A 12553-nucleotide genomic window follows, 5' to 3' on the forward strand; every position below is an offset into this window, starting at 1 on the left:
CTTTAAACTACGTAGCTAACCTACCCGTTTTAAACTTTGGCCGCAGTTCACCGAAACATGCCCCTCATCCTCTCAAGACTCGGGGTGAACTTTCGGCGCGTTCGCATAGCATCTATATTTATGAAGAAAACAAGAGGCTAGCAATTTTTATCTAGTCCAGCAAGCATTTCAATCGTTACCAGCATAATATGCAGAAGAATAAGGGCCACGAATAGAAGATGACAAGGCACATCGCAATGATACGTTGAGCAAGTAATCTTTATTCATACAGGCGGTCGCATCTCTGTCGCTTATGTTCGCCATATAGAAGTCGCTGTTGGCGGTGGGTGGAGCTACGTCCTCGTTTTGTGGGATATTCCTGCCAAGAATTTTTAACAAAAGTGTATAGATAAACAAAGGCATATCGAAACGAGCGCTACAATTCGCGAAACAGTTAAGAAGAGTATGATTGCCAAGGCATAAAAGTCCTAAGTAAACCATTCTTCAGTTACTACAACAGTTGGTTTTCAGCCCTGCGTCGAAATGAGTTTTCTTGCTAGCTGTCTGGCTGACGACGAAGACAGAAAAGGACAGCAGTTCGCGCCGCCGATGTGGCCCGACTTGTCTAAGTTTCGGCGTTCACTACTTCTCACCGGATGTACAAGTACAATGCGAGCATATTTCTTACATCTGGTGGTCGGAGTTGGAGCGCGCTTCACGCAACACGGGCCTTCGTATCGTTTAGGCTCCTCTGCACACAAACGTGAACTAGCACGTAAACTAGCCGGTCAAACTAATTCGCGTTTCTTTTATATAGTATCAGCACAACTGGCACTTAGTTATTTTAGATTATATTGCGCGTTCACACCGGTGGACGCATGCCGCGTAAAGTTGTTCAAGTTAATTTCGCAGACATGCGTCACGTAGAATTTGGCGATTGGAAAAGTAGTGCCCTTCAAAAAGAAGCACCGAAAACGTTTCGTAAAAAGAGCTCGTATCACGTTCTTGTTTTCTAAGTGCGATCGTCGACTACCACAAGCAATGGCAGCTGTCCCGTTTGGACGCTAAGCAAAGTAGACAATTTTCTGCTTACATACGTAGGCTTTATACGGAGCTGCTCAAGGTGGAGTCTGTTTGATAGCAGCAGTTTCTTTAGTACGCGCGAACACGTTACAGCAACGACAGTGCAGAATGAAAAAAAGCACACACGTGTACTTGAGGGTATAAAAATGTGCACGCAATCACAAAAGTGCCCCCAAAGTGAGCTTCTGCCTGCTCAATCTGCTCCCGCAAAGGTCTAAATTATTTTCCACCATGCCACGTATGTTCGTACTTCTGGTGCAAGAAGGGAGCTTCACGTAGCGCCTTAAACACAATGGCAGCCACAACAGTGCCGTAGTACTTGGAATTTACTTACGTATTGATATCACGCCATAAGCATCTTCGTTGATCGGCTGCGTGCTGAGGTCGTCTTTGCCCTTTGTCGGTGAGACAACGAACCAACCGCCGCTGCTGCTCTTTCACCTGTCGCGCAGTGGGGACGAGCTACGTGACTACTCACCTCGTAAACCATTGCTAGCCATTACGGTGTCCCCCCCACATGTCTAAAAAAAGTACCTATGACTATTCCAGTGTCTCATAAAAGATTATCGACGAAATGCAATCGCGTGGCGCGGTGTTTTTTGCGAACATGTTTAGGGTTAAATGGCCTGTTTGCCGAGGGTAATGCGTACGTGTTACGTGCAGAAATATACTGAAAGCATCACTAAGGCGGAGCCTTTGCGCGGGTAGGCGCAGTGAATTCTATTGAAGAAACAGATATTTCTTTCCAGTTTACACACACACACACACACACACACACACACACACACACACACACACACACACACACACACACACACACACACACACACACACATATATATATATATATATATATATATATTTATTTATTTATTTATTTATTTACAATACTGCTACTCTCATTTGAGAGCGTGGCAGTTGGGCGATACAGTAGGCATGTATATGAATACGCATTAAGGCAGAACAATAATTGAAAAAAAGGGAAGAAAAAAGAAAAGCAATTGCCCAAGTATGGTAATATAAGAAAGAAGCTGAGTTTGGAAACAAAAATGCAAGTTTGCACATGACAGTTAATTAACATGATACTGGCAGTCAAGAACACGTAAGTGATTAGTTATACAAAAAATAGGAGCGAACTGAAAGATAACACTTAGCGCGTGAAGAATATTTAAATTGTGTGAAGGGATGCGCTTAAAACATACACTTCGAGAGCGAGAAGACACGAAATGGAAAAAAAGAACAATCTAGGCAAGCAATCAGCAGCATATATATATATATATATATATATATATATATATATATATATATATATATATATATATATATATATGCGGTTTAAATTAAGTTCGCTTTATTTTCTTGTCTCATCGATATTTATCGATATGAGGGTGTGAGAGGCAGACAGACGGACAAAATTTTACTAATGGTCTTGAGGGACCGCGTTAGGATACCTCCCTTTTCAGGGAGTCCCCGTAGCCGTCGCAGACCGCCCCCACGTCGGGGTCGGAAGATCGCGGTCCTCCGCCTTGTCGCAGGCCTTCTGGACAGCCCGTAGTTGCTCTGAGAGGTCGCCACTCTTAAGGGCTGCCTCCCTGATGGTTAAAGTGGTAAGCGATGAGCTGCGTAACGCAGGGCATTGCCAGGGTATATGAGGTAAGGAGCAGTACGCCTCCCCACAGTCTGGACAGTGGGTTTCTGCATTAGGCGCGAAGTGACTGAATCGGCCCCTGGAGGGAAATGACCCCGTTTGGAGCATGCGAAAGGCCGACGATTGTGGCCTAGTAAGTTTAGGGTGCGGCAGCGGAAAGGCCCGTCGAGCGAATTGGTGATGTGCCAAGATTTCATGGAAGGTGATAAGCGAATGCCTGTACAGTCCTAAGTCGCCGCCCGTGAGTCCACCGGAACCGCCGCGGTGTGTGAGACCTCGCGCACAGTCATGGGCCAGCTCATTGGCGTTAACAACCTCAGAGTACACATTTATTTATTTAATTATTTATTTATTTATTTATTTATTTGTGATACCCTCAAGGTACATAATTGTACATTGCAGAGGGGAGGGGCGAGAATACATTCGAAGAGGAAAAAATGCAGGATTAGTTCAAGGAATTTCCAACGAACAAAAGCAATATGAAAAAAGTAATAATACTACTTTGATTCCCATATGGGCCGGGAACCGTTCGATGATATGAAAACCAGCAGCCCCCTCGCTGCCGAGGATGGCCGCCGCCTCCTTTGAGGTCGAGCCAGAGGAGCACGCTCGGGCTGCAGACCTGGAGTCTGTAAATATATTTGGACGTGGAGGTGCCTTCAGGGGTATAGCTATAGCAACCTGCTCGGCTACTGTTGCAGATACCTCCCGCACGGATGCTGAGTTAATGAGAGTGCCATTGGAGTCAACCGAAACTGCGACATAGTGATCAGAGCGCCCGTACTGGGCGGCGTCAACGAAACACGCCAGATTCGGAGTGGCCGGAGCCACTTTTAACAGGGAACGAGCCCCTGCTACCCAGCGCCCAACACTGTATTGAGGGTGGACGTTACGTGGCATTGGATCTACCTTGAACGTATCTCGGACCATGGGTGATAGGGTCACGATGCGCTGCGTGATTTCCTGGTGACCGCATCCAACGGATTCGAGGATGCATCTCCTCGCTCGCGATGGTGAGGGTCCTAATATTTGGGCCACTCGTTGGGCCTCGATTACCTCGGACAGGGTGTTGTGCATGCCTAGTTGCATGAGGCGCGCGGTGCTGGTAGGGAGTGGCAAACCCAGCACGCGCTTGATGCTTTTGCGCATGAGGGCGCCGATTTTGGCCTCATCCGGTTTAGACCAGCGCAACACGGAGGCTACATAGTTAACCAGACTCATAAGAAACGCGTGGTAGAGTCTGAGGAGATTGCTCTCGCTTAAAACCCCTCTGTGGTTCGAGATCCTGAGGATAACCCGACGCATATTGTCCGTCTTGGAGGTAATGCGGGCTATAGTGTGTGAGTTGCCCCCGCGATATTCTAGCAAGAGTCCGAGGACCCTGATGGCATCCGCTCTCTGGATTTGTTGTCTGTCCCTCGTATAGAAGGCTATGGGAACTTGATCTAAGGGTGCGGAGCACTTAACCCCCCGTCGGGTGGGCCTATACAAAAGAAGTTCGGACTTGCATGGTTGGTGACAGACTCAGGCCCGTGTCTAGTAGGAAGTGTTCTGTGATGTCGAGCGCCTCTTGGGGCGCACTCTCAACTGCAGCGTCAGGCCCTCCCATGCACCACACGGTAATATCATCCGCGTAGAGGGCGTGACCCGTTCCTCTTACTGTGGCCAGTCTGTCCGAGAGGCCCTTCATGGTGATGTTAAACAGTAGGGGAGAGATGACCGCCCCTTGCGGGGTGCCTCTCGCTGACAATGTGAATTCCTTGGATTTGATTTGCCCTATTTTGACAGTGGCCTTGCGATCCCTGTGGAAGCAGCTAACGTACGCATGCAATCGTGGCTCCAGGCCCGGGTCCCAGGTGGCGTCTAGCACTAACCGGTGTGAGATGTTATTAAAAGCCTTGGACAAGTCTAGAGCAAGAATGCACCGAGTGTTTCCAGTGTCGGCATCAATCAATTGCCTCTTTATAAGTAGTATGACGTCCTATGTGGAGAGTGCCGGCCGAAAGCCGACCATGTTGTGAAGGAATAACTTATTAGTTTCTATGTGCCTAGATATACGGTTGTGAATGGCATGTTCGGAAAAACTGTGATGACAAGTACGCAATCGGTACTCCTGCAAGAAACAGGTGTGCGAGAAACAAAAAAAAAAACTGTTGAGTAAAACGACTGTAGAAAATGTACTAATACGTGTTTATACAGAACAAATATATATATAAAAAATTTCTTTCGGAATTTATTATTTTTTTTTACTATACCACGGACAACATGTCAAGTTTAACAGATTTGCAGTTCCAGCAGAACTTTTTGTTGGGCTATTTGGTGCATATTACTGAAGTACTATAGCGCCAAACAGACGACACAAGAAGAAGAGGCACGGACGAGCGCTTACTAACAACTGATGCTTTATTGACGGAAACACACAATATATATACGCAAATTTGGCGGCGCAACTCTCGCATTATCAAAACATCACATGGTAACTAGGCAAAAGGCGATAGAACGATTGTGAAGGTGACGTTCGTGAAGTTGACACGTGGTGTACAGCGCCAAATGACTATAAATGATAATGGTTACGCGATACACAAGCACCGCCGTGAGGGAGTACCCCATAAAAACTAAATAGATTAGGAATATTCACCAGGCGCTGGCGGTGCAGCAACATGCTGTAGGGGTTGAAGGACGGACTTCGGGATGGAAACCAAACTTGGGAGGGTTTATTTTACATTATATACAGAGAGGTGAGACTCAAGTAACATTCGTACAGTCATTACAGGCCGGCAGCAACTCGGACGCTGCGTCCCGCGGCAAGAAGTTCGAGAGAGGTCAACCAGGGAATCAGGGAGTGCTCTGGTCTCTCTGGAATGCTTCTTATAAACCCTTCGAGCACTGGAAGTCGCGTCATGTTTGACCAATGGGAGAGTCCGCTCAGATGACGCCACTTTCAGCCAATGGTTGGCGCCCGTATCGTGTTGTCACACCCGGCGGCTCTCTGCGGTCTTGCCTCGCAGACGTGCAATGCGCTTCTTCCAAGGAGGATAAGTGGGGGTGCTCATGCTCCATTGTCCGAAGGCCCACCTGCTCTCGGCGGTACGGCTCCGCTGTGGTAGCAAATGCCTTCTTCAAAGGCGAAGATGGGTGACGATTGGGCTCCATTGTCCGAGGACCCCTTCTAATCCCGGCGGCGCACGACCTGGGGGCCGCATACTTGTTTGCACTTGTCTTGTGGCCTTCAACTTGTTTGCCTGGGCGCTCCTCTGGAATGTGCTTTCTTGCTTCTGCATTCCTCAATTAGCTGTACTGCGATTCGATGTGGTCTGGGGAACTCGAAGTAGCCTCAGGAAACGGCGCCATATCTAACAGCTCGTCCTCGCCCCGGTTGTTCTGAATGGCCGGTGAACTCAATTCGCTGGCCATGAGGAACGCTGATAGAAGCTGCAGGGTACTGGTGTCGAGCTTCGTATGACGAACTTCGGGATCCTGGGCCCTGGAGAACATGCGTCAAACAAACAAAACAACTCAGCGCTGCCCCACGTGTAAGCGCAAGCTCTTCACCCCTGACTCGCCAGGCTATTACTGAGTCAAAATGAACCCTGATCTTTTATTTACCCAATTTTGACAAAACAGTTCCAACCACCCTTCCAAACAGCTATCCATTTCTCCTCGAATGCCGACAAGACCAGAGTACTATTGTTGTTGCAAAACAAAGGGTCGTTGACGATGCAAACAACAAATGAAAACAGCCGAACATAACTTAGGTGGCCTAACTACACGAACAGCATGTTTCCAATCTATCGCAGTGGCGTACTTATCGCACGTATTGGTGCCACTGAACAATCTGGTCAACCTCACAAGTACGTAATCACAAGCGCACTAGCCTTGTGGTCACTAAACAGAACGCGTACTTGCGTTGTAGGCAAACTTTGCATTCACGCTTACTCACGTTTCTTCCTTTAGTCCCTCTAGGACACGTGACTTAAATGAACAATTAAACTTGCGGGACTTACACACTCCGCAGAACTCTTAAAATAATGCGTCTTTTAATAACTCGTTCCACGCGTACTTATCAGAGAAGTCAGAATACGGCTGCCCTCAACACACACGAGCAACCCAGTCATAAATCTGCTTCCTTCCGTCCACACAGGACATGCGTTAATGGAACTAAGAACGCTTCTCAGTGCAAATCATGCACTCACTGAAAATCTACGCGCTTAACCTTAGAAAATTCAAAAACACCTAAAGAAGGTTAAATAACACACACGCGCGTTACGATGGGCCTTTCAACAATAACCTTGACCCTCAGGTTACTCACACACACAAAAAAAGCCTATCTACTTATTAATGAGCATCTCGCGAGACTACATGTTTCCACAAACGCGTCTTTCAAATCTCGGAGCTTTCTCAAACCAAAACATAAACAAACCTCATACCTTACACCTTGAAAGAAATCCTAGTCTCAAATCGCGAAACCTTTCCGATGCTCAAAATAAAAAACAAAACACTTCATTTCTACGGAAGCGCTCTTGGCTTCCCTTTCCAAACGCTTATGTCTGACTCATACTTTGAGTCGAACTCGAGGTGGGCGTGGTTTGAAAGCTACTCTGGCTGCCGAGAAACAACAAAAGGGCTGGTTCACTATCAGCTCCCCCAAGACGTTACGGTCTCCTGCCAATTTGCGTCCTGGCGCCCCGCTTTCAACACGAGCTCGATTGACCGCGTCGCTACTCCCCACCTGGTCTCGTCCTGCCACCTTGCGTTTCTTCGAACTGCACGCTGAGCTTTGAAAAGAACTACGGAACGACGAGGAGATTAACTGCCCCGTGCCCTTTGTCCGTGCAGAACATGCTTCGCGGTCCCCCTTTGACCTGTGGCTCGCTCGTTTTGGATGCGTCAACATCGTCGGTGACGACCGCACCTTCTTTCTCGCGCCCTGCCCTTTTGGGTTTCTCGCCATCTTTGGCGGGGCTACATTAGTTACCGCAATCCTATCTTTAGGGCGCTTCTTCCCGCGGCGCTTTCTCTTGGCATTCCCTTTCATGTCGCCTTCTGGTGCCTCGTGCTGGCCGGTACACATTTCGTCGGCCCGGATCGGTCTCTTACCCGCACAGTCTGACTGATTTACATTTAAATCAACACTCTCTCTGCCTGGACTGGCGGACAGCCCAACCGACTCCGGAACAATGCAGCAGGCTTTACTCGAGTTAGACAACTCGCACTCTTGCGAACTGCCCTCTACTACATTGCCCAGCTCACGCTGTGCATCGGCACACAGCCCGTCGGTATCGATCGCTGTCTCACGCGCACAGTCCGAATGATTAAAAACTGAATCATCCCTATCTAGGCCATCTAGACTGGCGGAGAGCCGCACCGATCCCTGAACAATGCAGTTGTATTCTCTTGAGCTACGCAGCTCGCCATTCCGAGAACTACTCTCAACTGCATCGCTCAGTTCGCACTTCACTTCTGCACGCACATCTGGCTCTACATGGGTGCTCGCGTCTGTCGGGTCAGCAGTACCCTTTTCTTCGCTAGCAACCTCGCCAACATTACCAGCGACGCACACGCTCGGTAACTGTGCCAATTTGTTCGCAGCTGGCCTAGCTGTCTCCACAGTCATCTGTTGGCACAGCACCTCGTCGCTCTCACTCTGGCCTTTAACGGCCTCTGTTGCCGCTAAGGCATCGTTAGCAGCTAGCCTTTTCCCTTTTCCTATGAATCTGCAGCCAATCTCACAGGCACTACTCTTTTCGTCGGCTTTTGGCAAAAATCTGCTAGACACTTGCTAATTCTTTCGCTCTGTACTACCTACAGAATTCTCAGACAGCCGTTGTCTCTGTGCCAATAACTGATCACAATACTGTATCTCTTTGATCAGTGCTGCCTTCTCTCTCTCATACTTTTGCTCCCGCTCATGCTTCGGTTCATTCTCGCGTTCTTCACGCTTACTCTCACTCTTAAGTTCACGACGCTCTCGCACACGTACACGACGCTCACGCTCCCGTGGCTCCTGTATCACCTCCCAAGCAAGCTCAATGCTTTTGTCATCATTGCCACTATCTTGAATCGCCTTTATGATAGCTGGCGTCTTCATCCGTTCGTCCGCCTCAACTCCCAAATCGTCGCACACCAACAACAAGTCTAACCTCGTCAACCCTCTAAGATCCATGGCAGCTGCCCCGACAGGTGGTTAAAACTGTTTTCCTTAATTAATTTGTGCAAACACACAATGCATCAAACTCCCGATTCCCAGAACTATCAAAATGAACACACAACATTTGAGTCTGGCGAATCATAAGGAAAAAAACCACGCGCTCACTTACGGTTGCAGCACCCTGCCATCCGGTTCATTCGTCCGCTGTTCCCGGTTCCTCCGGACTCCCTAGGTCGAAGGCTCGCTCCTTCTTCGCTACTCCCAGTTTCTTCGGACCTCTTTCGACGAAGGCTCTCTCTTCTTCGCTCTTTCCGGTTCCTTAGGATCTCTCTCGACGAAGGTTGATCCGTAGCGCTGCCACCAGCTGATGCATTCGGAGGCGATCTCACCGCTGCCAACCAGATGTAGGGGTTGAAGGACGGACTTCGGGATGGAAACCAAACTTGGGAGGGTTTATTTTACATTATATACAGAGAGGTGAGACTCAAGTAACATTCGTACAGTCATTACGGGCCGGCAGCAACTCGGACTCTGCGGCCAGCGGCAAGAAGTTCGAGAGAGGTCAATCAGGGAATCAGGGAGTGCTCTGGTCTTTCTGGAATGTTTCTTATAAACCCTTCGAGCACTGGAAGTCGCGTCATGTTTGACCAATGGGAGAGTCCGCTCAGATGACGCCACTTTCAGCCAATGGTTGGCGCCCGTATCGCGTTGTCACACCCGGCGGCTCTCTGCGGTCTTGCCTCGCAGACGTGCAATGCGCTTCTTCCAAGGAGGATAAGTGGGGGCGCTCATGCTCCATTGTCCGAAGGCCCACCTGCTCCCGGCGGTACGGCTCCGCTGTGGTAGCAAATGCCTTCTTCAAAGGCGAAGAGGGGTGACGATTGGGCTCCATTGTCCGAGGACCCCTTCTAATCCCGGCGGCGCACGACGTGGGGGCCGCATCCTTGTTTGCCTGGGCGCTCCTCTGGAATGTGCTTTCCTGCTTCTGCATTCCTCAATTAGCTGTGCTGCGATTCGATGTGGTCTGGGGAACTCGAAGTAGCCTCAGGAAACGGCGCCATATCTAACAATGCTCAGTTCTAACTAAGGGCTTCTAAATATGACATCTCACATTTATACAGAATTTTCGATGGTTCGCTTACGCATTCAAGGCCCTTCCTTTTAATGTGAAAGGCTTCGTTCAACTCACGGGCAACGCTGTCTCGACTTCTGTCCAGAACGATGGTCTCTCTTAGGCGACACCATCGCGAGATGGTCTCGCCTTAGGCGAGACTCTCACCGCGTAGCCCACAACCTGAAAAAGGTCGCTAGTTAATTCAAAGTCCGGTGGTTTTTTCAGCCCCTTCAAAACTTGCTACATTGTGCGCCCGCGTTAACAACCAAAAAACAGAACGCGCGACCTGCGGAACCCAGCATACCAATCCACTCGTCAGTTGCAAAGAAGGGGTAGTTTATCAAATTCGGCTCTCATGCAAAAAGGTTTACATTGGACAAACGGGGTGGTGTCTAAATGAAAGGCTAAAGGAACACGAAAGGTCAGAGGAGAAAGGAACTGGTTCCAATATGGCCATCCATTGCAAAGAGTGCGGGTGCAAGCCTCGACTAAGAGAGACCATCGTTCTGGACAGAAGTCGAGACAGCGTTGCCCGTGAGCTGAAGGAAGCCTTCCACATTAAAAGGAAGGGCCTTGAACGCGTAAGCGAACCATAAAAAATTCTGTATAAAAGTGAGATGTCATTTTTAGAAGCCCTTAGTTAGAACTGAGCATGTTGCTGCGCCGCCTGCGCCTGGTGAATATTCCTAATCTTTTAGTTTTTATGGGGTACTCCCTTACGGCGGTGTTTGTGTATCGCGTAACCATTATCATTTATAGTCATTTGGCCCTGTAAACCACGTGTCATCTTCACGAACGTCACCTTCACAATCGTTTTATCACCTTTTGCCTAGTTACCATGTGATGTTTTGACAATGCGAGAGTTGCGCCGCCAAATTTGCGTATATATATTGTGTTTCCGTCAATAAAGCATCAGTTGTTAGCAAGCGCTCGTCCGTGTCTCCTGTTCTTGTGTCGTCTGTTTAACGCTATAGTACTTCAGATTTGCAGTTCTTTATACATATATGTAAAGGCGAACATCAAAACGGCAAATGAAGTGCACATACGTCAAACAGTTGCACCCCTTCCCCTACACCGTGTGGGGTCTGTGGGGGATTCTCCTCCTGTACTCTTGGGACAAAGGAACGACAACACAGTAGTGCAAACAATCACAAGGGCATTTATTGCACCTTTCATACATCAATGCCTGCTAGCCGAGTTGCTTTCCACAAAACATGCCGATGGGCGCGCGACAAACCTAGAAGTCTGACTCACCGCGACCGGAAGCGAGCGGATCCCAACGCCTGGTCGTTCGCGTGTATAGTCACGCGAATCGTGGCGCGTTCGCAGGCGGCCACGCGAGGCGGTCTCGCAGAAGCATGGGTCGGTGCGCAGGCGGGAGACGTCCCCCGCCGTGCGCCGACCCGCCGGGAAAGAGGGTCGCTGCACGTGCGGCACGGCACGTCCGTCCCGCTGGCTGTCTCGAACCCAAGAGAGAGCGCCTTGTGTCTCCCGCACCCAAGTAACCCCGCAGCAGCGCAAAACTAGCGCCATCTCTCGGACAGCGCTTCAACCACATCGACTGCGCTGACGTCACGCAGGCCACGTGGCGAAGCGGGATTACAGGAGACGCGCTATGCGGGAAAAACATCAGGGGAGGCGCGAGGGTCTCGCATCCCCACAACCGCCAGGCGATGCTAATATGCAATTACACTGCTGTTTCGGTCAACTCTTTGCCAGCAATCTCCGCACGGTAGCAGAGTACTGCTTCTAGCCATTCCTGTATTTTTATCATTATGTAACTGTGTGTTGCGCATGACGGTATGATATTTATTACAGTGCTTTTTGTGTTATGTTCTATACAAACGCACTTATTACGACGTTAAAGCTAGCTTTAGTTAACAGCACATATCTGTACCTCTAAAAGACCTTGCACCCTTCGAGTATATTTATTTATTTATTTATTTATTTATTTATTATTACCCTCAGGGCTTACAAGAAGCATTATAGAGGGGAGGGGCATTAGAATATCAGTACATATAAAATATATACAAGAAGAAGTGAAGAACAGTTATACCGCAAATAATATACAGCAACAAATACAATAGCGCAACAATAAAGCAACAATATTAACAATAAAGCAACAAACAAGCAAATAAGCAACAATAAAGCACAAAAGTAACAAGGCAAAAATAAACACTTAAAAATCAAGTAACAAGAATATCAAAAACGAAAACATGGAATAATAGCAATGAAAGAAAACGATAGCAATAGGTGACAACGTGATAGTGACGCAGTTTTGAAGTAGGCTTATAATTCGTTTGACAGTGCTCTGCGAAAACGGTCTGTATCAGTGATAGCAACTAGTGACGCAGGCAGGTGGTTCCACTCAAGACACGTTCTCGGCCAGAATGACTGTGTGTAGGTGACTGTGCGCTGCGCAGGTACATGAACTTTGAAGCGATGATCGATACGTGCGGAGACATAAGATGCTGGTGTAATGTATCGGGACTTGAGCTCATGGTTATGATAGTAAATTTTATGAAAGAGCGAAAGACGAGATAGTTTTCTTCGGGAAGAGAGAAGGGGAATGCCAAGAGCA

At 48.4% G+C, this 12553-nt stretch overlaps 1 protein-coding gene across 1 annotated transcript in view; it reads right to left on the reverse strand.

The window, feature by feature from the left end:
• Positions 1-236: 236 nt before the first annotated feature.
• Positions 237-12553, reverse strand: part of LOC135913821 (uncharacterized) — a 72021-nt gene continuing 59704 nt past the window's right edge. The window contains exons 7-8 of the mRNA XM_065446514.1: positions 1397-1503; positions 237-358 (exon numbers count right to left, since the gene is read on the reverse strand). Of these exons, the coding sequence (XP_065302586.1) occupies positions 1406-1503 (98 nt within the window). The 3' untranslated portion in view covers positions 237-358; positions 1397-1405. The remainder of the gene's footprint in view (positions 359-1396; positions 1504-12553) is intronic.

The sequence above is a fragment of the Dermacentor albipictus genome, chromosome 5 (genome assembly GCF_038994185.2).
Source record: "Dermacentor albipictus isolate Rhodes 1998 colony chromosome 5, USDA_Dalb.pri_finalv2, whole genome shotgun sequence".
Taxonomy (NCBI): Eukaryota; Metazoa; Arthropoda; class Arachnida; order Ixodida; family Ixodidae; genus Dermacentor; species Dermacentor albipictus.